Raw genomic sequence first — 27170 nt, 5'->3', positions numbered from 1 at the left:
TTTGTCTCGTTCCGCACTGGCCCTGGCTCACGCCTCTCCAGCTCAGTGGCTTTCTTGCTGTTTTGCAAACACTAATCCTGACCTTTGACTTCTTTGGTGCTTCTTGTCTCAGTTCCTAAGCCATCTCCTCAGAGGCCTACCCTGACCACAGGATCATCCCTGCTTACCAACTTCCCCTATTTCATATTCCTCCTGGTACTTAGTAGCTCCTGAAGTTACTGTTGGTTTTCTTGCTTGTTTGCTTTCTGTCTCCCACTAGGATAAAAGGCATCCAAAGTGGACAGGAGGAAGTAAAAGTGTCATTATTTGCAGATAACATATTGTACAAAGAGAACCCGAAAGACTCTACCAAAAACGACCAGATTTAATAAATGAATTTGGCAATGTAGCAGGAGACAAAATCAACACCCGGAAATTGATGGCAGTTTTACACATCAATAATGATTCCCCAGAAAGAAAACTTAAAAACCAACAAACACCAAAACACATTTATCATTGCAACAACAAAAAAAAGTTAAGATACTTAGGAATAAATTTAACCAAGGAGGTAAAAGACCTGTACTCAGAAAACTTTAGGACATTGAAAAGAGAGATAGAGGAAGATATAAACAAGTGGAAGAATATACATGTTCATGGATTGGTAGAATTAACACCATTAAAATATGTAACCTTTGAACCCATGGCCTTTCCAGAATCCAAGGCTAGATCTAGACACACATTTGTATTGAGCAATCACACAGTCCCAGGTGACAGGTCATCACTGACAATCCCTCACCCCCCACACCGAAGACAGACAAGGTGGTTGGGTGAGCACGTTGTCTTCAAGGAGAGAGAAAGAGAAATTTGTGGAATTTCTCTTGTTCCCCTCATTTCACAATCAGGAAGACCAAAACCCTGGAGACGATATATGATTTGATTAGTGCTTCACAATTAATGTTATCTTCATAGGAAAAGTTAAGAGTTAGGGGTTGAAATGTGTCCCCCAAAAAGATACGTGCACGTCCATCTGGAACCTGTGAGTGTGACTTTGAGGACTTGGTTCTAACTCAGCTGCTGTGGTAAAAAAATAACCGTACAAGCTCTTCATTTTCTCTTCTCTTCAGATCAGAGGAGTTTCTTTTATTTTTTAATTTTTAACAAAAATTGTGGTAAAATACATACAACATAAAATTTACCATCTTAGCTATTTTTAAGTGTACAGTTCAATAGTATTAAGGATATTCATGTTGGTGTGCAAGCATCACCACCTCTCATCTCCAGAACTCATCTTGCAAAACTGAAACCCTGCACCCATTAGACAACAATGCTCCTTTCCCCTCCCCCAGCCCAGGCAAGAGCCTTTCTTGGTTCTCTCACCACCCTCTGACCCTCTCTAAGTACATGACTGCCATCTTGTGGCTGGGCCTGACTTTGTATTAGGTACGTTATGTATGCAGAATCATGTATTGGTCTTTTTGTGACTGGTTTATTTCACTGAGCATTGGCAATGTCTTCAAAGTTCATCTATGGTGCACCATGTGTCAGAATTTCTTTCCTTTTTAAGGTCAGATAATACTCCTTTGACTGTATATACCATATTTTATTTATCCATTCATCTGTCCAGGAACACTTGGGTTGTTTCCATCTCTTGGTTGTTGTAAAATGCTGCTATGAACATGGGTATGCAAAAGCTCTTTGAGATCCTGCTCTCATTTCTCTGTGTCTATGACCAGAAGTGGAATTGCTGGAGCAATGGAGTTTCTTAGGAAGTGCCTCATCTTGTGGATTAAATGGGATAATGTGGGTAAAGGGCCGACACAGTGCTGGCACATGGTAACATAAATGTCTGCACCATGCAGCCCTCTGGGCAGGAATCTATATATATAAAAGCCTAAGCAAGCCTAAGTCACCGTTACAACCAGATGACTAGCTGGTAGCTATGATGCACACTGACCACCAGGGGGCAGACGCTCAACGCAGGAGCTACCCGCTGGTGGTAAGTGTGCTGCCACAGCCAACCTCCCACTGCCAGCCAACCTCCCTCAATCCCTCCTCCTGGCCGGCCGGCCCCAATCGGCCCCAATCACCAGGCAGGCTGAGGGGCCCCACCCATGCATGAATTCGTGCACCGGGCCTCTAGTACACATATAATAAACCCCTTCTGATGTTATTAGTGAGTGTGGACTGCTTTCAGGCGCAGCCAGTTAGTTTTAAAACATTTTTAATCCTTTCCCCCCTCAACTTCACACTTAAACTGAAATAAGATTATGGCACAGATACCAGCACATCCTATTTCAAGCCTTTGGCTTAAACACTAGGTATAATACCTGCTAAATGAGCACTTGATAAAAATGTGTGATAACAGTTTGCTCTTATGAATCATTAGAACGGGGTTACCTCACTCAGCACCCAAGATGCTTCTTTCCTAGGAAGTCCCCCTTCACTCAGTTGACTTCCCCTGCACACACAATGGCTAGATGTTAGGAAAGCAGGAAGGAAATGGGACAGGGGCCATCAGATTTCACATCAGCATTGAAAGTTAAAAAGCACATGTGTGCCTTGGGAATGTGTTTTCTAGAATAGAGCTTTCACAGTGTGCTCTGCAGACGGGCCAGGCCATCCCCCTTGATCACCAGTCACAAGACTGAGACATGGAACGTGCACTAGTGCGTAAGTCCGGGTAATTCAACCACACTGCCACACGCATTGTTTAGGAGCCTATTATTCAGTTACTAAAAGCAGCACATTTAAGCCATAAAAAGGAATGATGTTCTGATACAAGTTAAAACGTGGATGAGCCTTGAAGATATTAGGCTGAGTGAAATAAGCCATTCAGAAAAGGACAAATATTGTATGATTCCACTTACATAAAGTATCTATAGAGTAGCTTGAGTCATAGAGACAGAAAGTAGATTAGAGCTGGGAGAAGGGGAAGTGGGTGATTTTGCTTGATGGTTACAGAGCTTCTATTTGGGTGGGGGAAACAGTTTGGAAATAGCTGCGATGGGTGCACAACATCGTGACTGTATTTGATGCCAATGTATACTTAAAAAGGGCTAAAATGGTAAATTTTATGTTATTATATTTTATCATATCAAAAAATACAAAAAAAAACACAGTACATGGTAATAGAAAAGTATTTAAATAGTATAGATATATGTAAGGCAAAAAGAGTGAGAGGCCTGAGATTGTCAATCCTTCCCCCAGTATCCAAATTCCCAGGAGAATCTCCCAGAGATTTTGTAACCACTCAAAGGGGCATGGAGATTGGGCAGCCAAGGGCCCTGTGATCTGGGCTTGAAGGCAGTGGGGATGTTTGATGTGGAGGCAGCCCATATTGCTCCTGTCTCTTAAGACTGTACCCTTTGCTGGAACCCAGAAAAAAAGGGCCCCCCACCCAGGCCCAGACACCTCTCCTCTGATACCAGAATATGATGCAGGTAACCAGGGAAAGGAAGGGGAAGAGAGAAATCACGGGTGGAGGCAGAGCTGCCCAGTTTCCAGGTCTCTTCTCATAACCCTTTGCACTCGCTTGCTTTTTTCCTCGATTCCTTTATTCTACTCGGGATTTAATTTTTTAAATACCCCAGATTTTACAATGCACGGCAGTAGAATAAAAAACTGGAGTTTCTTTTCATACAAACTTATTTGGATTTTTTTATATTTCAAATTATTGATACATTCAATACAATTCGACATACGAGCTGCTACCGATGCTAACCGTGTCGAGTCACACTCGACATCCGAGTGCAAAAGGATAAGGGCACTAATCTCACTCATGAGGGCTCCACTGTCACGTTCTAATCACCTCCCAAAGGCCCATTGCCCCAGCTAGCCGTGAAGAAGCAAGTGACATGGGCCTTTTTAGGCTAACACCTAAAAAGGGGTTGTGATAGCCCCCAGATTAGTATGTTGAAGCCCTCACCCCCAAGGGGATGGTGTTAGAAGGTGGGGCCTTGGGGAGGTGATTAGGGCATGAGGGTGGAGCCCTCTCAGGTGAGACTGGTACCTTTGAAGAAGAGACAGAGAGAGAGAGATGATCTTTCTCTGCCAAGTGAGGGCTCAGGAAGAACACGTCCATCAGAGAACCAGGAAGAAGGTCCTCGCCAGGAGGGAAGGAGGCGGCTCCTTGATCTTGGACTTCAGCCTCCAGAACGCTAAGAAATGAATTGCTGTTATTTAAGCCACCCAGGCTATTGTATTTCTGTTAGAGCAACCCAAATTAAGACATTTTTTTAAAAGGCCCTACTTAAATTATTATAAATTAATCCAACTGTCACTTAAAGTTTTTGTATCACTTTTCCTGGACCAACATTTCCCTCTAATGCAAAATAAGAATTTCTTTATGTGTTGACACAGGCTTTTTTTTTTTTTTTTTTTTTTTTAATATCAAAACCTCAGGGCAGTTTCAGGAACAATTTGTTTTAAAATGCAGATGATCAGGCCCCTCTCCTGGGAATTTTCTCTCAGCAGATCTGAGCTGGTGTCTGGAAATCTGCTCTGTTACAAAGGAATTCTCCAGGAGGTTCCTAGCTTCGGGCACATTGAAGACACGTCTCGGCTCTCAGAGAAAACATCCGGGGAGGACGATGAATGCCTTCTACCGCTGATTGGCGAGATCAGTGCGATTGATTGAGTACACAATTCAAAGAATGCATTGATTGAGTACACAATTCAAAAAGGTGAATGCACCCATGCATTACCAAACCCACAACACGCCCCAGCCCACTCGGCTGTGACCTTTGCTCCTTGGCAAGTCCTCAGAGCTGGAGTTCACTTGGTTACCCCAGGCACACCCCTCTCCCCCTCATTTCCTCTCCTGGCATTCTGCCTTCCCTCTGTTGACTTAAATACCAGCCTGGGGAGGTGAGCACTCCATTCTCCGACTTGTGAGCATGTTTTCCCTCACTCCGGTCTTGATAGCAGTTGTCTGCGTTTTGATCGTGTGGATCTTTAAAAATGCGGATAGAAGCGTGGAGAGAAGGAAGGGGGAGGCGAGAGCCGGGTCAGAGGCTCGGCCCTGGGTGGATGAAGACCTGAAGGACAGCACTGACCTCCAGCAGGTGGAAGAAGGTAAAGCTGTGGGCCGTGCTGTGTGGCTGACACCTTGGGCGTTTTTGGGATGGGCGCTCGCTGATGGCAGGTCAGCTTCCTCGTCCACCTCTGTTACTAACAGACTCATGAGTGACAGGGACAGGTCGTTCCTCTGGGTGGTCAGCCTTCGCCTGCTGGCACCAACCCCCCTTTATTCCTGGATTCTCAGTAAAAAGCCAGGGGGGCTGATGTGTTCCTGGCTCCCACCTGCTGTGGCAGGTGAAACCTTTCTGAAGGGGCACCTCACAGGCTGGGGGCGGCCGTGGGATTGGTGGTCAGGTGTTGGTCAAGGACTTTGAAATTTAAAAAGTGGCCTCGATGTAGGGACTTGCTACCTTTGACTGAGCCAGGCCTTGTGGCTTAGAGACAGGAGTGGCTGCTGTCCTCAGAGCTGAAGGTCTTATTCAGCAGACACGGCAATAAACAGGCAACAGAGGGTAACGAAGAGATGGACCAGGTGGAACTGATCATAAGCTGTTTGGAGAAGGAAGGCTTGGGGGTGTGATGAGGAGTTAGCACAAGGATGAGCCAGGCTTGTCAAATTAGGAGGACATGACTAGCAAGGGTTAGGAGGCATCTCGGGTAAGAGGAGCAGAAAGAGCAACCCCCTGGGAAAGACGCTGAGAAGATGGGAGGACGGCGCTGATCTGGGCAAGCGTAAAATGAAGTGGGGTAGCGAGGTCGGGGGTGGGGGGTGGGGGGGGGGGTGGGCGCAGAGGGTCAGGTCACGGCTGACCTGAGAAGGAGGAGGTGATGAACGGGGCAGGCAGGCAGGCAGGCAGGCAGGCAGGCAGAGGTTCTTGAGGAGCCCTGGGTAGTCTGTGTTTGAGGCTTGTCTGAGGTCGGCCTGTGGGACGGATTCAATTCAGAAGAGGCTCAGTGATTCTCAGCTGGGCTAGCGATGCTCCCATCCTCCAACAGAAGCCGCCGGGAAGTATGCATGTGTGGGCATGTGTGTGTGTGTGTGTGTGTGTGTGTGTGTGTGTGTGTGTGTTCTGAGGTGGCCTGATCTCAGGATTGGGGTGGAGTGCACCGCTGGCAGTCAGTGCTAGGAGTCAGCGATGCCGAATTATCGCACAGGCTTCAAGCACGCGGCCTCTCAGGAGTACTGTGTCCTCTTACTCACCTGCGTTGAAGGATGTCCCCCTCCCTGGAGTGCCAATGATGCCCAGTTGAGAAGCGCTCCCCTTAAAGGATGCAGGAGCTGCCCCTGGTGGTCAGTGCACTCCCACAGCGGGAGCTCTGCTCAGCCACAAGCCGGGCTGAGGCTGCTAGTGCAGTGGTGGTGGTAGGAGCCTCTCCTGCCTCCTTGGCAGCGCGAAGGATGTCTGACTGTGGGTTACGGGCCTAAGCTGGCAGGTGGACATCCCCTGAGGGGTCCCGGACTGCGAGAGGGTGCAGGCCGGGCTGAGGGACACCCCCCCCCCCCAAGTGCACGAATTTTTGGGCACTGGGCCTCTAGAAATAATAATAAGCCTGGCTGGCATGGCTCAGTAGTTGAGCGTTGACCTATGAACCAGAAGGTCACAGTTCAATTCGTAGTCAGGGCACATGCCTGGGTTGCAGGGTCGATCCCCAGTGTGAGGCATGCAGGAGGCATCCGATCAATGGTTCTCTCTCATCATTGATGTTTCTATCTCTCTCTCCTTCTCCCTTCCTCTGTGAAATCAATAAAAATACATTAAAAAATAATAATGACTAGTAGCACTTACTGGATCCAGTGTCACATTTTACATGTAGTATATTATTTAGTCTTCATAACAACATAGTGAAGTAGACACTGTTATTATCCCCCATTTTGAAGATAAGGAAACTGAGACTCAAATATGCTTAGTCACTACCTAAGCAGGTAGTGTTTGAGCAAGGACCCAGCCAGTCTGGTTCCAGGGCCCAGGCACACAGCCAGTCTGCTAGGCTGCCTTTGCAGTAGGAGAATGACCTAGCACAGAGGTGGCAGGAGATGGCCAGCAGGGTTAAAACTTCCCTGAGAGCTCAGAGGCAGAGTGCATGGAGGAAAGGCCACTGGATTTGAAGACCTAAGAGTCTGTGGGATACAAAAGGGATGGATAAGGCTGGTGGGGAATCAGAGACCGTGAGAGGGACTGAAGGTTGGGGTCACAGAGCAAAGCTCTATGGTCTGTTCTGGTTCTCTGCCCAATTATTCATTTTCCCAAATCCTCTACCTCTTCACTCTCTAGTCCTCCCACCGAGGAACGAATCTGACGCATAGTGGCCCCCTCAACAGCCATGCGCAGATATGCCCTGAGTGAAGAGTTCACAGCCTCTTGTTGAAATGTTTGTTGTTTACACAAGTGAGAACAACTGAGGTCACACAGGGGGTAGGGGAGAATCAACGTTTAAACTCGGTCTCCTCTGCCTCCCAAGTCCCAGCTCCTAACCACTGGCTGGGGGGCCAGGGTCTAAGAGAGGACCATTGCGGGCACTGCAGGGTTGGACGGGGCATAATTGGAGAAGAGAAAGGGTTCCATTACTGAAGAAACAGATGGTTTTGATGACAGCAAGTAGATACCAGCCCAAACCATTTTGAAAATTAGCAGTAAGAGACAAAGCAGTAAAATAAGTGTTGTGGGCCATTCTAGTGTGAGTTAAGGACAGTTTGGGTACCAATCCAACCTCCTCCAGCTCTGACCCGCAGAGAATTCCTAGTCCACATTCAGAGACCAGGACTCAGCGTGCGTGTGGGCGGGGGGGCGGGGGAATGGTGGGCCGTTAGAGAGGCCCTGCTCCTTTGTGTCATGTCAGACACAAGCTCTTCTCAGAACCGGTCAAGCATGGTGTCCTAATACTTTCAGGTCCCTATTTTTCTGTAGCCAAGGTCTAAGGAGAAGTTGCAATGTTTATTTCAAAGTGAGAGCCTCAGAGTGCTCCCCTAAAATGTCACTGACTCATGGAAGTTCCTGGAAATGGAAATAGAAAAAGGGTCGTGTTGCTCTCGTCAAGGTTCTTCATCTGGGTGCCCCAGACTCCCCGCCCCACCCACCCCTGTTGCTGCCAGTGAAACAGTCCGTCTAGACCGCAGCTAGGGAAGTAGCTGGCTGAGAGGCCACGCCGGAGTCAGAGTGAGGGTGGGGCAGTTGGGAAGGAGGCGTCCCCAGGACAGGAGGCGTCCCTGAAGTTGCTCCCAACCTCACCTTCAAAATCTGTCTACTGTGCTAGCCCATCTCCCTCTGCCTCATTACATTGCTCCTCAAGGCTCCCAAAATTCACAGGGAGGGAACAAGGATGCCATGACACTAATTGGCCTGTAGTTTCATAGCTTGAAAATATTTGGCCTTCTTGCCAAAATTTTGGAGTAGAATCAGAAAATGGAAAAGAAACTTCTGTAGAGATGGCAGCCAAAAAAACCCCACACCTTCATGTTAAGCATTAAAGGAGAGACGTGACCTAGAATTACTTGGCCATTAAGCCTAATTATGGAGCAATTTTGTGCTCCTTGGCATTAAAGCAATGATAAAAGGTGAATTGCTCCTGGTATCAATAGCCAACCCCAAGTGTGGGAGCACGGGAGGTATATTTAAAAGGAGACCACAATAGCACACATTTGTTTTGGAAATGCATGGACTTCACAGCTCAAATGAGTCGCTAGGGTGACTTGGCTGGCCTAGGATGGAGGCAGGACAGCTGTGCAGTTTCCAGAGGTGGTTCTCTTTCCTCTCGGCGAGGACCACATTCCTGGGGGCCGTCGGGAGGTCAAGGGGACGGAGAGAGAATTGGTGCCTTTTGCCTTTGTGTTGGTTCATGCCCTGGTGGTTGCTGGGTACTGTCTCTGAGCCTGGCTCTTTTCCTAGGGCCTAGCCGGATGTAGACCTTCAGCCCTGGGAGAGGCTCCAGAAACAGCAGCCTCCCTTCACCCCCCTCTCCCCACCTCGCATTGCTCAGACTGCCCTGCAGGACAATCCAGCCCAGCGGTGATCAGGCCAGTTCTTCATTCTGCTAGAGTGAGAGCACCTGCCCTGGGTGCCGAGCTGGCACGCCCATGGGTGAAGCTGAACGGGGGCAGTGAAGGATTTAGAAAAGACAGACAAGATGAGAAAGCTGGGTCTGGGTCTGGGTGGGACGCTGCCCTCTCTGATGGAGAGACGGCACCACGGCCTGCAAGCTGAGTCTCCGTTTTATAGCCAGTTCCCACGAGGCAAAGTAAGGGCGTGCTTACAACGTACTCGCGGGTTTTGAATCTGCTCAGTTACGTGCACCTGATCGAGCTTTGTTTACTTGCTGCACCACCCGCAGCCCATAATCCCTCAGCCACGTGGGGCCACAGGTTTGGACCATAAAGTCAAGCTTACAACTATAGTTGTTCTGGGACTTGCACGTGGCTTTGCCAGGAGAGGATCGTGCCCTCTCATTAGTCCAGGGCTTGAACCTGTCCAAATGCTGTAGCCGCTCTCCACAACCCTGTACTTGAGAAGCTGCACAAATTGCCAAGTCATGCCCTTAAGCTGCCTTTAGTTTCTATAAATGCTGGTTGAATGGATCTTAAGAGTTCGTAACTTACGTTTCAGTCCAGGAAGCGTTTCATGGTCTTGCGCATTGACTGTGCACTGATTACAGGGGCTGCCAGACTTCGTAACAAATGGTGAAGAAAGTCTCATGGGTGTTGAAAGTCTTGACTGGCACATTTGAGGAAGTTCAGGGTTGGAGATGCTGACATCTGGGTTTGATTCAGAATTGATGGCTGGAAAGCTGATAGCTGATTGTGGCCATTCCCCCATCACACCTACTTCCTTTTAACTTAGTACCTGGTTCTTCTCTTTGTGTATAGTGCCCTGGCTAGTAAAATGTCAAAAGAAGTTTCTCACTAAGAGCTTTGAGCCAAGTGGAACCTGCTAGTGTTGTAGTTGGGTTCTCAGTCCCTTTGGAGTCAGTCCCCCTTCATGAGAGTCCCCTCCTGCCTTCCTCCTCCCCATCCCCAGATACCTAGAGTGAAGTGTGTGGGAGCCAGTATCAGAGAAGGTTAATCCTCTACCTGGATTCCACCTGGCATGACCCAGACCCTCAGGCCTGGATCTCCTTGCTCTCTTCCCTCTTGTTTCCATGGGTAATTCTCATCTTTATGTGACATCTCGCCTCTTGGACATCTATTTTCTTTCTTTTTTTAAAAAATGTATCGTTATTGTTGAAAGTATTACAGATGTCCCCTTTCTTCTTCCCCCACTGACCCCTTCTAGTCCAGAACTGGTTCATGCGACCACCTGTGGCACTGAGCTGCAAGCCCATGGCCTCCTGATTTTTTTGTCAGTGTTTTTCCTCCCCACTCACACCTACTTGCCTATGGAAATCACCCCCCTCCTTTTTTTTCCAGTGATTTCTCCACTTCCCAACCACTTACCCAATGTATTCGTTTGGGGAAGCCTTTTTTTCCTTCCAAAGGTCTTTTTTTATTTTTTTTTATTTCAAGGGAAACTTTATTGAGTACTAGGCCGGGCGAGCCCCAGATCAGGCAAGTTTGGACAGCACCTGCAGTGCATCTGGCCGCCCTAGCTGGGCCAGGTGTTGCCAAGCTGGCCCAGAGAAGCGGAGGGCTCCCTTGCCACCACCATCTCCATCATGGCACGCAGAGGGAGTGACCGGGTCGCAGTGAGTAGGCAAAGGTGGGCCAGGAGGCAGACAGTCCATATTTTGCAGCCAGGTGTTGGGTGGTACCACAGTCCAAAGCCCCACCTGGCCCAGGCTCAGCGTCCAGCAGTACCATCAGCTCCCCCAGCACCTCCAACTCATCCAGAAGGCGAGACAGGGGCTGTGGTGCCAGATTTGGCAGCTCTGCCTCCGATGCCACCAGAGAGCCTCGAGAGCCAGGATAGAGGTAGTAGGGTCTGTACCTTTGCAGGGTGAACAGGAGGATGGCTGCTGAGGTCACGAGCAGAACCAGCACCAGGGGCAGGGCAAAAGTCAGCAAGGCCTGCCAAGGGGCGGTGTTCACATGTTAGAGAGGGGCTGGGAATGGCTGGTGAGCTGGTCTCCGGGGAGCTGAGGACACTGGGTGTTTCAGGCTTCAGGGGACAGGGCTCCTTGGGAGGGGCAGGCTTCTCTCCACAGCGCTGCCGGCTTCCCTTGGGAGTGGGGGCCCTGGTTCTGCTGTCCCAGAGGCTACATAGCTCTGCGAGGTCCGGATTGCACTGCCCATGAGGACGCTCTTTGAAGGGACGCATTACGTGATCACCAAAGTCATTGAGCCCGCAGTTTTCCAAAAACTCATAGTCGGGGCCACGGGGGAGGCCCAAAGCGCTGTAGACGGCTGCCACAGCACAGGTTGTCGGGGTTCCAGTTCTCAAGGTGGCTGCAGTGTTGGGAGGCTTCATGCGGCACCACCTGGGCCAGGAACAGCGCAGCAGACAAGAGGAGGTGCTGGGGCCTCATCCCAGTGGTGCATGCAGCCTGGAGGCCCGAGACTGCAGGACTTGCGACCACAGTGCCTTCGATCCTAACCCCAGTCTCCTCTGGGTTGGGAATCCTCCAATCTGCCACAACTAGGCGTCTTCCCTTTGAAAAGCCTCAGATGGATGTGGTGAAGTGTCCAGCACAAAGGGGCTCCACCAGTCCCACTTGGGGGTTTCTAGGGCGTTGAGCCCTGAGTCCAATAATTTTCCACCTGTTTGAAGTTCTTCAGCTGCAGTTGTGGCCAGAGCCCAACCTACTTCCCCTTTTCGTCGGATATGGGGGTGGAAGGAGCAGCTAGAGTCAAGCTCAAAATACAGAACTTTATTCAGGGAGGGGTTGCAGACCCTAGAGGCTGGGGAACATGGCCCTGGGGAGTTAAGGGAGCTTTGAGGAGGGATTCTGGCCAGGAACATCTCTACCTGTTAGGGGTGGAGGTCAGGAGGGTCAGGATCTCAGAAGTGGCCCTGCTGGTCTGGGAAATGTCATCAGTTTCTTTGGGACAGTGGCAGGTATGGGACCTTGGGGGTGACCTGGGGACAGGAGTGGGGAGAAGGGTTAGAGGCATGGGGCAGAGCAGGTGATGAAGTAACTAGAGTTCCTGAGGGTGGTCTAGAATAGGTGCGCAGGAGCTGATCTCAGAATCAGAGATCCAAGCTGGTCTTGGGTTTGGGATTCAGGATGGTTTGGGGGTTGGGACTTAGGTGCTGGTCTTGGAATGGGCTCAGTACTAGTCCTAGGATACCAAAGGCTTGAGATATTGTTATAGAGACATAGGATCAGGTTCATCTCAGGCTACAGGAGCTTCAGAGTATGAGAAGTCTTGGCAGGCTGGTCCTGAGATACCTGAGCCTGGGTTCCCACCAATAGAGCTGCTGCCAGAAGTTCCAGGAGGCAGGTCACAGGTGCATGAAGTTGCAAAGGCTACCACGAGTACATTCTCTGGGTTGAGGATGGATGGGTGGAAGAGGACACTGTCATTGACAACCCCACCAACACACACACAGGAGTCCGGAACTCCAGGTGCCCGTCCCACCCGCTTATTGCCATACCCCTTCTCATACTGCCGACAGCATGACTCCTGGAAGTCGGTGACAGGAGACAGATCAGCATGCACAGCCTGCCCAATGAACCAGCGGTTACTGAGTTCAGCTACTGCCCACTCAGCATCCTCTTCATGCTGGAAGTAGGTCAGGTTCGGTAGTCAAACTCAGAAACCTTCAGGGGATTTGTAAGCAGCTCTGGGGCTGGACTGGATTTAGTGATGGACCTCAAACTATGAGGCTTAAGTGGTGACCTTTAGGCACTGAAATGCCTCCAACTCTGGTCTCTAACGGGGGGGGGGGGGGGAGGGAGAAGCAGGCACATTGACACAGACATTGCCCATGAGGTGGTCCCCCAAGTTGTCGCACACATTCATCTCTTCAGTCTCCCTGTACTTCTCCTGCCGTTCCATGATCACCTCCTCAAATAAGTTATCAGAGTGTTCTTGCACCTCTACATCACGCACGTGACCTGGAGGGGGTAGGGTGGAATCAGGAGGTGGCTTGCAGAGGGCAGTCTGTCCTTCCCCCAAGAAATGGTCCCTCCAGTGCGATCCGTCTGCGGTTTGGGCGGTGTTCTGTGGGTTCCGGTACAGGTTGAGCAGCACTGTTGTCAGCCTTAAAGTTTGTTTGTCGTGAAGCCGGGAGCACTGGTCCCCATGCCGCAGGCCCCCATCCCGAACTCTCCAACTCAATTGGCTCGAAGTCACTTCTGTTGCTTCAGAACATTGAGAAATGTAGTTCTTCGCTGCTTCGTCTGGCTTAGCACGCGCTCACAAACTCTCCAGAGGTCTTTTGATTCTCCATTTTGTAGATCTGCCTCTGGGCTTTTCTCCCCAAATGCTATTCCCCTCACTTTGTCAGGTGGGGTAGCTCCGCTCCTTTTGCAAACAGTCACTCCGGTGCTTGAAAAACCACGAGCCAGGGACACAGCAACACAGAAAAGCCATCAGAGGTTTAAAACTGTGTCTCCTCTTCTTCCCTCAACATTTTTGGGCGGGAAAGCGAACAACTCAGGGTGCGGGGAGGGGGGTCTTTTTCACTGATTGGAATTATGCTCTTTGCTCAGAAGACGGAAGTACCCATGGCCAGTTTTGCTCATACTTTTAGTTCTCATTGATTGTTTCAAACTCTCAATCTTTCTTGAAAGCCTTGATATTTTAAATATGAAACAGGAATATTAAAAATTGGTTTTGCTGTTGTGCTTTGAGAAATAGTAACATGGCAAGGACTTCATCACTAAGGATCTAACCCACTTAAACTAGACCTTACCCACTTAAACTCTCACCCCATCTGGAATATGCCTGTTTTCTCTCTTTCTTCAGATGTTCTAACATCACAGTTCTAGACACTTGATCCACTTTTGATTTCTTTGGTAATTAATTTCTATGGCCTTATTTTTGTAAATTTGTGCAATGTAATATACTTAATGAAAAAGTGTATAAGACATAGATGAATTGCGTAACAAATAATTTTAAAGCAAATATCCATATAATTATCACCTAGGTTAAGAAATAAAAAATTTTAGCACTCCATAAAACCCCCTATGTTCCTTTCTAGTTACAACCTCTTCCTGACCCTACAGAAGTAGTTATTACTTTGAATTTTATGGGAATTATTTCTTTGCTTTTATTTACAGATTTATTGCCTATGTATCCATTCCTAAATGATAGAATCATCATGTTAAAATTCTTTTGACTTGCTTCTTTTGCTTAACATTATACTTGTAAAATTCATCCAGGTTAGGCATGTGACTGAAGTTCATTCATTTTCACATTCAGATAAAATGTTTTCATGTGTTTATTTCATTTCAAGAGGATATCACAATGTATTCATTCTGCTGTGATAACATTTGCATACACATTTAAAATTTTCTTATAATTTTATTATAATAATGTTATTTATAATTTAATTAAATATTAATATTATAAAATGTAATGTAATTTTATGATTTATAATTTAATATAATAACTTTATAAAGTGATCCTTAATTTTTAAAAATGGGATATTGATATGCTTATGAGATGAATGGTATAACTTTTCTAGCCTTTTACTTTGAACCTCTCTAAATTCTTATGTTCTAGATGTGTTAAAAACAAAAAACAGGTCCAAATTGGAGTCACTCATGCTAAGCTCCACATCACTGAACCTAATTTTAGATCCCCCAGAAATGGAATCTTAAACCAGTCGACCAGGAATCGCCTGATCGCACTAGTGAGACCATCTGCCTGATAGACCCCTGCCATGTCCTAAAAGAATCTAACTTTGCAATCACCAACTCGATTTTTTGCCTACAACAGCTTCCTTGCCCCTGCTCCCTTCTGCCTATAGAAGTCTTTCATTTTGTACAATTCCACAGAGTAACTATGCTTTACACTTGAAACTCATAATATTGTATGTCAACCATACTTTCTAATAAAAAACACATTAGGACTTAAGCATGTAACTCATTGGCCTGTATCAGGAGCATTTAGTCCACTGGTATTCAATGCAATTATTCTTGCTGCTGTTAGGATTTCAGTTATTCTTGTTAGTCTTCCTAAGGTAATATTTTCCCTCTGACTGCTTTTAACATTTTATATTTTATCATAAAAGGTGTGGGTTTCTTTTTCTTATACTGCTTGGAGTTGACTGGCCTTCTTAAGTATGTAGATTTGGTATTTTTTCCTTATTTCTGGGAAAGTCCCAGACTATTAGACTCCCCATTGTGTTTGGGCCTGGGCTTTGATTTCTGTCCCTCTTGATTCCTGAAAATCTAAAAATGGAAATTGAAATGTGTAGGGATTGACAAATACTATTAGAGAAAAGACAGCTTCTGTGCTTACTTACCTCGTAGGTTGATATTTTCTCTTTAGTTTTGGCCTGGGGATTTCTTACTATGTTGTCAACAATTCGGTGATTTTAAAAGGACTTCAACAATATTTTATTGAGTGATCTTAGTGATTTTCAGCTGATGAGAGAGTGTTTCAAATTACTAGGTGTACCGGTTAATAATGCAGATTTTGTAATCAAAGAAAACACAATAATTTCAAGAGAAACTTCAAAGTGCTTTATTTAAGTAATGTCCATCACTAGCTATACATTTCCCCCATCTTTCAGGTAATTTGTGGGTACCGTCCAATAGAACTTTTCTTGTTTTGAGGCAAACCATTCAGAGACCCAATTTTCCACTTCTTTGTACATTTTGAAGTGCTGCTCAGAAAGTGTGTGTGCTATGGATTGGAACAAGTGGTCATCTGAAGGAGCAAGGTCTGGTGAATACAGCAGGTGGGTTAATACCTCCCAGGCAAGATCTTTTAATGTGTCTTTAACTCGTTTTGAAGTGTGTGATGGTGCGTTATCATGAAGCAAAATTATTTTGCCATGTTTTCTGGCCCATTCTGGTCGTTTTATGATCAAAGCGTGGTTCAAATTGACCTGAACATTGTCTTTCACATCAAAATAATCATTTTTAAAGCATTTAAACCAGCGTTCACAAGTATCTTGAGATGGAGCATGTTCGCCATAAGCTTCCTGACGTATACAATAACTTTCAGCAGCACTTTTCTTCAAAATAATGAATTAAAACGTCCCACAAATGCTCTTTTTTTGGCACAAAATTTGACATTTTAAGCGTAAAAATATCTATGATGTTAACACCTTCAGAAAATTTGACATATGAAGTTTTGAAGCTTTCTGTCAATACAACAAAATAGCATACATATAAATTCGCATATATATCAACATATATGTAACTCCATCTAGTGAAAAAAATCCGCATTATTAACCGGTACACCTAGTAGCTAGTTCACAATTAATAAAAAGTTGCATTCCTCATCTTTGTGTAGGGAAAATTTTTCTTTTTCTTGATTTATAACCAATCTGGAGTTTAAAGGATTGTCAAGATCCAAGTCAAGATTCTGTAGATCTATTCATCTCATTTTTTGTTGATGCTTATGAGCTCCTAAAGTTTTGAGAACTTGATATCCTTCTCCCAAGTGGCCACCTGATGACTGAGAGAGATCATTTAATTTGCTACTTTTCTTGTTCTTATTTGTAGATGCCGATGAGTGGCAAGAGTCAGAGGAAAGTGTCGAACACATCCCATTCTCCCACACCCGGTATCCTGAGGAGGAAATGGTTACGAGATCCCAGGAATTTTATGAGCTTCTCAATAAGAGACGCTCAGTGAGATTCATAAGTAACGAGCAAGTCCCAATGGAAGTCATTGAGAATGTCATCAAAACAGCAGGTCTGTAATCGCACACTGGGTCTTTGCGAATGTCAGCTGCATTACTGCTGTGACAATAATGAGCAATGTTGAAGCTCAAACACAGTGAAGGAAGCCTAGAGTGATAAGCTTACCTATAAAGTCTTACCCAGGTGCTGACTGACAGCCAGAAACGTAATTATTCCCACTTTCTATAAACTTTTGACTATTCTAAACTCCTTGGGAGCAGATGAGACAATAGTTCAAAACTTCTGAAATTACTGAACATTATGAACTTTCATTAAAAACAAAAATTACTGAAGACACTATTATACATTGGAAGAGAAACATCTTCCTTTCCCCTCCCCTTACTACACACACACACACACACACACACACACACACACACTCACACTCACTCACACACACACATACACTCACATTTATATATTTCTCTTTTTGGAACCAGGTCTCTTATATCATACTCCATAATGCTCTAACACTATATTCTGATGACCTACCAAATTTACTTGTGTGAATTTGCAAAATAAATCAAATAAGAAACACCTATTTCAATGTAAATTGCCATCTCTACAGAGAAAACAAAACAAACAAACAAAAAAACATGAGAACTACAAGAAAGTGGGAAGAGAAATAAGAACAAGCCCCTTATTTGAGAGTCTTCTGTGATTGGAGTTTTATTCATTTCAATTACGAGTACAAATGCACTAAATTGTTGAGTCCTTTATCTAACTAATAGCAGTTATTAAATTGCTCCTGTGTATATTATCTATATATGTGTGTGTGTACATGTGATGCTTAGATAAATTTGGTATAATTGAAAATAGTAGGGGTGAATTTATTTCTTAGGATAGTGACACAAATACTTATTGGGCAGATAATACAGGTACAAACTAAACTGGAATCCCTCTGTGTAGAAATTTGTGCTTTATGTTTAGCTTCTGACTTGCCAAAGCATTTCACAATTTAATCATGCCCCCTCTACCCTGAGGAGTCGTGGGTGGCAAACAAAGACGTCATTAAGGCTGGAGGCCTGAGTCCCCTCATGTAGAGTTTATGCCATTAAATTACTCACTAGGAAGAAAGGAATAGTTGCTTCTGAAATATCCCACCAGAGGGTCACTGTTGTCTAGGAACAGTGGAGCCATTTCTAGGACTGAGGTTGATCAGATCCAGATCAGAAGCTGGCCCAGGCCGTGGCTGGAATCTAAAAGGAAATGCAAGCTCCTTGGGCACCGAGATGTACTATGAAGCTTTGTCGGGGTCCCTGGGATGATCAAGGTGTGGGCTGAGTGCTCCCAAAGCCTGTGAGAGGCAGCAGACACACTGATGTGTGTATTGAACCCAGGACCAAGAGTTCTTGTGTGTCCCCAACGAAACCACAAGCCCCACAGTCCATACTCAGAGCTTTGATGTTGGCACTAAGCAATGTATAGTTCCATTGCTTTTGGGGGCGTGTTTTGAAACTACTTAACCATTTAAATTTCACCATAAGCTTTATGACTTCATCCTTTTTCAAGGATATCAAAACAGATGGCATTTTGGAGAATCTGGGCTATCAGAATTCCCCCTCTGAGTTCCCTCTGTGGTCAAGATTCAGTTCCTAGGGTTGTTTTCTCCCACTTAGTTCGAGAAGCAGTGATAGGGCCCTCCAGCCCTAGAACCACTGGCCTTGATCTCAGCCAGCGGGTGCAGAGCCTCTACAGTGAGGCCGAATGAAGGGAGGCAGCAGCAACACACCAGGGGCTGCCGCCAAGCGCTCTGTTTGCCAGAAGAGGTAACTTCATTTTCAGCAAGTGTGAACTGCTCTATTTATTCTTAATTCACAGTCTCACATTTTCCTTCAGTTTTAATTTCTGATTTTAACGGGGGACAGGAACAGCCCCAAGTGGGGCCCACACAGAGCCCTGGACCTTCGTGGTTGTGAAGGACCCGGACATGAAGCATAAGATCCGGGAGATCATTGAGGAGGAGGAGAGAATAAACTACTTGAAAAGGATGGGGCAACGATGGGTCACAGACCTGAAGAAACTGAGGTACAAGTGTTGGTGGGATGAGGGATGTTTGGTTTAACTTCTTAAAATGAAGTAACGATGGCTTCAGTTTCCTGGTTTTGTTTTAGGTGTTCAAATGTTTGAATCTACCTCTGTGAGGAATTATGGAAGTTAGGCCTGGTCTCAACATTGTATTGCCTTGAGCATATACACTGAGTGGCCAGATTATTATGATCTCTGAACGCATAATAATCTGGCCACTCAGTGTACATCCTATATAATAAGAGGCTAATATGCAAATTGTCCCCTCGACCAGGAATTCGACCAGCAGGCAGGCCGGCCAGCCAACCGCCCATGTCCCCTCCCCCTGGCCAGGCTGGCCAGACTCCACCCATGCTCAAATTTATGCACAGGGCCTCTAATATATATATATATATATATATATATATATATATATATATATATATATATATATATATATATACACACACACACACATACACACACACACACACACACACACACACACACACATACACACACTGAGTGGCCAGATTATTATGTGTTCAGAGATCATAATAATCTGGCCACTCAGTGTATATCAGGTCTGGGTCAAATCTTAGCTTTGGTCTTCTCATTGCAAAACCTTGTTATTTGCAACATAAATAAGCTAAGTAGTGAAAAGAACAAAAAATCATAAGAGCAAATATTCTCTGGAATATCTTTTCTTTCCCCCTTCAGAACTAATTGGATTAAAGAGTACTTGGACACAGCTCCTGTTTTGATTCTCATTTTCAAACAAGTGCACGGCTTTACCGCCAATGGTAAAAGGAAGGTCCACTACTACAACGAGATCAGTGTGTCCATCGCGTGTGGCATCCTCCTCGCTGCCCTGCAGGTATGTCAGCCTCCCACCTGGCCCTGGAGAGAGGGGTGATGCTTGGGGGCCAAGCGGTGGCCTTATTCACAGAGGGTAGCTGAGCTTCGGGCTCAGGGACATTCGGAAATTGTTATTCTAAAGTTGAATTCCTGAGGGAGGTAACTCTGATGTGAAAACTGACTCTGGAACCAGGCTGGGTGAGTACAATGGTTCAACGAGCTGGAATTCTTCCTGGAAATTCACCTGAAACGTCATTGCAGGGTCAGAAGAAAGGCCCTTCTGTTTGCCTTCATCTGTGACATGTGAAGGTCAAGGGTGTTGGGAGACACACTTTCAGAGCCTGGAAGTTCCAGGGACTGGTTTCCTAGCTATGTTTGCTGTTATCTATGCTGATGGAATGCTTCAAAACTGTAAGGAGGACAACATCACTGAGCTCCTTTCCTGAGAAGTTGAGTTGACATTGTATTGCATTAGAAATAAGTTCATGTACTTTAAAAAAGTCCATCTACCTCGTAGCTAGAGCAATACTAAGCATGAAGCAGAGTAGCTGAGGTATGCCTTTCACCTGAGTCAGTTCATTCCCTCAACAAATCTCTTCTGAGTTCCTTCTCTGTGACAGATCCTGGGAGGCACCAGGAATAGTCGCCTCATGAACTGTGCGTTCTGATAGGACTTGGAGAGAGATGGTAAACAAGTCAAGCACACAAGACTGTAAGAGTGAGAGATCACACTGCCAAGGAACAAATAAGTCACGGTGTGCTTCTTCACCATCTCAAAGAAAAGTCTGTGCGTCACAAACACCTCACAAAGTATAGTCATTGTTGCACAAAAGAGAAATAGATTACTTGAAAATTTGTCCTAAAGGAGCTGAAATCTTTTTTCTTCTCTCCTGAGTCTGTACACGAATAAATAAAGGAATCACTGTGCCACAGGGCACCTCCATCCATCTTTTTCTTCCTTTTAAATAGTTTTTTATGTTTCGATTATAGTTGATGTACAATATTAGAATAGTTTCAGGTGTCCTGGGAGAGAAGCACGTTGGTCCTGGAGCGAGCTCAGATCACTAGTGGCCTCCAGGCCTATGACTCAGCAGCCTTTTACCACTTTAGCATTGAGTTTGCTGCCCTCTAGCGTTCCATAAGGCATCATTCTGAGTGCAGGTCTTGATTTGCGGAGGAGGAAAGAGAAATCTCCTGAAGCCCCCATCTGGACAGAAGGCATAGTGACTGGAGTTGTGCAGGACTCTCAAAGGCAGTTCCAGAACTTTCTGGCTCAGGCTTGGCGGTGATTGGAAAAGTGAGGGGTGGGAGGGTTGGAGGGTTGAGAGGGCCAGCTGGGAGGTGCCTTAAGGCTACACATGATTTTTATTAGCTGTTTATTATCTGGGGGGCTTGGGGAGAGGTTGATGAAGTATTTTCTCTGCCTCCCCCCTTGGCTGCTGGGTCCTGTCTCACTGGATGTGGGGTTATCAGCTGGGACAGTCCATGGTTGGATCATAGGAACCACTTGTTTTTTGTCATTCCTTTAGTGTAGTTGGATTCCCCAAATTCCTTTCCATGAAATAATCATTTCTATTTCTTAAGCTTAAAGAAATGCAAGACTGGCGTTTTTCTTCTTCAAGAACCTTCCTACTGTTTGGTTAAAAGAAGGTGGGGGCTGGGGAGATTGAGGAGAGCAGGCATGAGTCACGTTACCCCTGTGCCTCTTTGTTGCCCAACATCCGGGAACTGAAAGAACAAGCAGGTCTGACAGGGCCAGGATGCCCCAGCCTTGAAGCAGAGCTGCCACTTTGCTGCTGATGTTTCCATGTCCTCTTTTCCTCTCCCGTTTCAGAACGCAGGACTGGTGACTGTCACTACCACTCCTCTCAACTGTGGCCCCCGTCTGAGGGTGCTCCTGAGCCGCCCCACAAATGAAAAGCTGCTGATGCTGCTCCCCGTGGGGTACCCCAGCAAAGAGGCCACGGTGCCCGACCTCAAACGGAAACCTCTGGATCAGGTCATGGTGACTGTGTAGGCCGGAGACCAGCAGGGAGAGGCTGGAGGGGGGTTCGCTGCTCCCCTCTCCTGCTCCTCTTGGGCCTCTGGCTGCCCTTTCTCTGAGTTTAGGTCTCCCCAGCACTCCACGCTGGGGGAGGGGGGCCACTCTGTGTGTGCAGAAAACTTTCCACATTCCCCAGCACTTGGAGTCTGAGAACCCTGCTTCTGATAGTGGGGTTCGGGAACATAGAGTAAGATCAACAGGTACACTCTCTTCCATTTCTCACCCACTTTGGAAATGCATTACAATTTTACTAAAAACATGCTCTGGTGTTTACGTGTTTTAAATTGTTCCAGAAAAATCATGGCTGATCTTTTTTTCTTTTACTTTAAAAATATCACATAGAAAGCACAGTCATCAGAAAATGTAATGTAGTCCCATGAATCCAGCTGTGATGCTTCTTGAATTTAAACTTCGACAAATCAAATGACCCTCTGCCCCTAGGATTTCTGGTGGTTTTTGAGATACTCTTTTAATGGATTTCATGAATGTTCTGTCAGTTTTGAATAATTAACCATCGAAAAAGTAAAATGTCACACACAGCAAAACAGTGAATGCTTGAGTAGGGAGGTTGAATTGGCAACTGCCTGAACATATAAGTAGTTAGTTGCACTGTCTGTTGTTGGAGTGGTGTGTTGGAGCTGGCTCACATCAGCATGTGGAAGCTGATTATTAAATATTTAGGAATTTGTGAGCCAGTTATTAAACCACTTGTCACTTGAAAATGCCCACAGTGGGAGCATTTGCACCACCATAATCAGCAGACACTACAAATCAGGACTTTTTTTTTTCCTTAAAGAGAAATGTGTTCCATTCACAGCACTAACCATGGCTCCCTTCTTTTCTACTCCATCCCATAAAACACACTTATCCCTTCTCTTCAGACGGCAGTCAGGCTGTTCAGAGCTGATGGAGTCACGGGTGCTAGATTGGGAATGCCAGTCTTTCACCTGTCACCCCTGTCTTCCCCTCCAGGGGGACTGTACACCGAGGCACACTCATAGATCAAATAGTTGTTCACCAGGCAACTCTACTCACCTCTTTATCCCCTTCTACTGTGTCCTCCCTCAACTTTTTTCCCCACTCAGTTCCCTCAGGAAAACCTCTCCTGCCTCTTTTCATCCCAAGTGTGAGTCAGATGACTCAAGAAAAGCCCAAGTATCATTGTTGAGAGTCAGAGCTGGTGACAAATCTGTGTCAGAGAAAAGGGAGACCTTTCCCCTTTGACATATAATTAGATATTACAAGTACCCAAGCCCTCAACCTCCAAAGTCTTTTGAAGTACCCAGAAGTCTCTTTTAGAATCTCCCAAATCTTCCATCACTATCTTCATTTTCCTTTAAACATGCTTTCCCCCAAGTCTACACATTTTAATAAATACAAACTTTCTTACATTTTATTTCTATTCTTTTTGTAAAAGAAAATCATTACTTTTGTGATAGGCATTTGTCCTGTACTTGTTATTGTAAACTAGAGGCCTGGTGCACGAAATTTGTTCATGGGGGGAGGGTGGGCAGCCTGGCCTGTGCCCTCTCACAGTGCAGGAGCCCCACGATCAATAGCCCCAAAGAGGTAGGCCCCGCCCACCCATCTGGGGCTCCTCGATGGATTGCCCCAAAGAGGTAGGCCAGAGCCGGGGGGTCCCACCTCTGCACCACGTGGAGCTGCGGAACCCCCAGGCCTCGCCACACAAAGCCACCAGGATCCGCCTTTACACTGTGCGCACAGCGTCAAGTCCCTGCCCACCTGCACACACCCGCTGCGCACGCAGCCTCCTGGTGATGGACTGTGACAGCGTGAGGATATGATGACCATTTGCATATTAGCTCTTTATTATATAGGATGAGCTTGGCTCAAAGTACATATGGCTATTAGACTTAAGTGGGCTGGAATGGGAATCTAACCACTGTACTTCATAGTGTTTTTAATCGGAAAGACACTACTAGTTCCAAATATCAGGATAATAAACACACTTTGGCATCACAGTGCAAAAAAATTGAAGTTAAATAAACTTCTATTTCTTATTTTTAGAAACTATTTGTGCCCAGGGAGCTCTTTGGTAGTTTCAGTTCACTGTGCTCAGGTGGGCTGAGAACTTGGCCTTTGGGGTATGGAGTGGAGAGGGAATCTGGCTGGTGGTGGCAGTCTGAGTACAGTCATTCAAGTACAAAGCCACTTGAGAGGAAAGAAAAGTCTAGAGTGCGCATGAGTTAGGGGCCCTCGAGGAAAAGAGTGCAAAGGGCTGGCCACCCTCCAGATCACCACGCCCAGAAACAGCCCTGATTTGTCAGATGGCGCGCAGAGGTACAAAGGCACAGATTTGGGATGTGCTGCAGCCAGCTTTCTCTCTGGGGGATGGAATTAAAACTAACGCGGTCCCCAGAGCACAGCACAGATGGGTCCGATTCAAGTTTCTCTTCTGGCATTTGCCAGCTGGAGGCCGTGGAAAACAATCTTTTAAAGGCTCATTTTCTTCATCTGTAAAATGAGGATAAACGTAGCACTTATCTCAGAGTTACTGAGGCGATTGAATGTGATGATTCACATGTAGTTCCTAGCTTATGGTGGCGAACACTAAGCTTTCAGGATCGGCTCCTGATATTACGGTTAGTACTGTTGTTACTGCCATTTATACTTGTAATGTTTCAGTCCACGCATATCTACACACAGTGATGCGACGAAAACACATGCTGCTCTAGCTCTGCTGCTCGGTGCCCTCACTCCCACACCAGGAAGGCTGGGCAGCCCGGCCGGCATGGCTCAGTGGTTGAGCCTCGACCTATGAACCAGGAGGTCACAGTTCGATTCCTGGTCGGGGCACCTGCCCCGGTTGCAGGCTCAATCCCCAGGAGGGGGCATGCAGAAGGCAGCCAATGGATGATTCTCTCTCATCACTGATGTTTCCCTCTCTCTCTCCCACTTTCTTCTTCTCTGAAATCAACAAAAATATTTTCTTTTAAGAAAAGGAAGGCTGGACAGTCCAACAAAGAGGCCCCTGTCTACCTGCTAGAGAGGTGACTACAGAGAACGGAGGTGGGGATGGTAAGGAGACGCCCCACACTCCAGTGGAGAGAACCGGCTGATGCATCTGAGGTTGAAGCAGATTAGCTAAGGAACAGGGTGTCCTTGGCAGGCAACTCTGGAGGGTGAACAGCAGCACCTGGAGCCAAGATCCCGCCGAGTCAGATACAGTAGTTGTGAGGAAATGGGAGATGCTATCATCCCATTTGGGGAATTCCCAACAAGTCCCAAGGAAGGGGAATGGTTTGTGTCATTATCATGACTTTAGAGTCATGGCATGGGGCCAATTGTTCAGGATTAAACCCAACGGCCTTAAAATTCCCTTAGAGCAGCCTGGAAATATGCTAGCAATGTCAGCAGAGCACCAAGAGCATAGAAGCCAATGAAGAAATAATGGAAGTGAGCTCACTTGGGTGGAGGTGGAGCTGCTGATTTTCATCTCTTCTAATAATTAAAAATAAAGAAGAATAATGAAGGGGAGACTGGAACTAAGGTTCTAAAATCAAAGCCCACTGAAGGATGTCCCCTGTTGTCATAGTGACCACAGAAAGGGTCAGGACGCTCACATGCCTTCTGACTCTGCTCCTAAGCGACCTCAGCTTATCTGAGACGTTCACCATATTGTGGTCATGAGTTCCTGACCCGGTAACTCTGACTCCCTGGAGGTAGAAAATCTGCTCCCTGGTTGAGTAAGTGACTTTCCACATCTGGGAATGTTTAGAATTAAATATGGCGATGATGAAATAAATCAGACCCGTAATATTGGTACTTTCATGTTGAGCTTAGGAATAATCTTGTGTGTGTTTCTTATTTAAGGGATTCTTTAAGTGGAAACTTATGATTCTGACTTAAAACATGAAATTGATTTTAGGCTTGTGATTTTAAGTTGGAAGATGTAAGAAAATTTGACTGAGCTCATTAATAGTTTTAGGATAGATTCACGATATTTGTAAGTTTAACTTATTAGACTTAGACGAGATGTTTAAATATCTGAGAACATTTTGGCTTACTTGGTTGTAAACTTGCCAGGTCTGTTATTTGAAGTGTTAAACCAGAAACTCAACTATTATTAAGTCTATACAAGCAATTTAAAGTGTTTAAGAGATTTTAATAAATGATGCTTATAAATGAGAACGATGGTTTAAGGGCGTTTAGCCTACTCAACTTGAGTTAATTAAACATTAATCATAATGATTTATTTTATTTAAATTTACTAGATTTATAAATATAGTAATAAAACATATGTATTAGGTTAGAATGCTTTTGGCAGAAAGCAACAAACAAACAATCCCCCTCCCACTATAATGGACTAAATAAATAGGGGGTTATTTTCCCCCATAATGACAAGTTTGGATGCCGACCCATTGGTTCCATGAAATCTGCCAAGATCTCAGTGTTCCCTTGGCCTTTCTTCGTGACCACGGAATGCTGCTCTAGCTCCACCCATCACAACCAAGCACAGTGCTTGAAATATAACAGGCACTCAATAAATATTGGTGAAAGAATTTATGCAAAATCTTTAGATAGATCATAAAGTTTTAGAATGAGAGATCTGAACGGGACCTGGGAGTCTATGTTTCTCACAAGCATTCCAGGTGATTCCACTGACCGAGAAGTCTGGTGAACTCAGAAAGCATTCTCTGGTGACCTCCTTCATCTCGGGGCTCTAAGTACCTGTCATCGCACAGGGCCTCCCAGGTCTGTTCCTCCAGCCGTGATCTCTTCCTTAAATTGCAAATGCTTGCACCCAACTGTTTTTTAAGAACCTAGATGTGCCTTATGCATCTCAATGGTTACATGCTCGAAGTAGCACTTAGGTGACCTTGTCCTCCCTTGCCTCGACCCTCAATTTGTTCTTTTGTGGATGCAGCCCGACACCTAGAAAGCACCTTAAATTTCTACCATTCTCTTATCTCCCACATCCAAATCCACCAGCACGTCTTCCTGACTTCACCTCTGAACAGTGCCCCTGAGAAGGGAGCATGGAGAACCCATGCGAACATGAAGCTCACACTGCCTGCTGGCGTGAATAATAAAATCCTTTGCTCTGACCCAGATGTCTCGTGTCTCCTGCCAGCTCCCATGAAAATGGCAGGCTACCTTGCTAGCTTGCAAGCAATGTATAACCTCAGACCCTTCACAGTTCCTGACATTTTGCACTAAAATTTCTCTCTACCTGAAATGCTCCTCCCCCAGGTGTTGTTGTGGCTGGCTCCTTCATGTCATTCATGTTTTCAGCTCAACTGCTACCTGTCTGAGAAGCTTTCTTTGACCACTCAACCCAAATACCCCCATGCCAGCCACTCTTGATCACATCATAGCACCCATCAACCCTTAATAAAGTAAAAAAATGTTAAGGCAACATTTAAAATATACACACATTCTAAAGAACATTACAGCAAATACTAGCAGCTATGTATTCACAACTGAGGTTAAGATAAAGAACATTATCAGTATAGCTGATGACCCATATACCCCTCTCCAATTCCATATTCTTCCTTCCCTCCGTGGAG

General features: G+C 45.8%; 1 protein-coding gene and 1 pseudogene across 2 annotated transcripts; one reads left to right on the top strand and one right to left on the bottom strand.

Annotated features, from left to right (window-relative positions):
* The first annotated feature begins 4825 nt into the window (after positions 1–4825).
* IYD (iodotyrosine deiodinase) lies at positions 4826–26963 on the top strand. The gene is made up of 5 exons (XM_079780179.1): positions 4826–5052; positions 16552–16743; positions 18599–18758; positions 19458–19614; positions 21430–26963. The coding sequence occupies exons 1-5, from the start codon at positions 4875–4877 to the stop codon at positions 21610–21612; spliced, it is 870 nt and encodes a 289-aa protein (XP_079636305.1). The 5' UTR covers positions 4826–4874; the 3' UTR covers positions 21613–26963.
* LOC307104914 (IGF-like family receptor 1) lies at positions 9718–11672 on the bottom strand (annotated as a pseudogene). The gene has a single exon. The product of its transcript is annotated as an IGF-like family receptor 1 (transcript).
* Positions 26964–27170: the final 207 nt, after the last annotated feature.

Source organism: Cnephaeus nilssonii, assembly GCF_951640355.1.
Source record: "Cnephaeus nilssonii genome assembly, chromosome: 9".
NCBI lineage: Eukaryota > Metazoa > Chordata > Mammalia > Chiroptera > Vespertilionidae > Cnephaeus > Cnephaeus nilssonii.
Note: the sequence above shows the minus strand (reverse complement) of the source record. Positions and strands in the feature narration are given on the sequence as shown.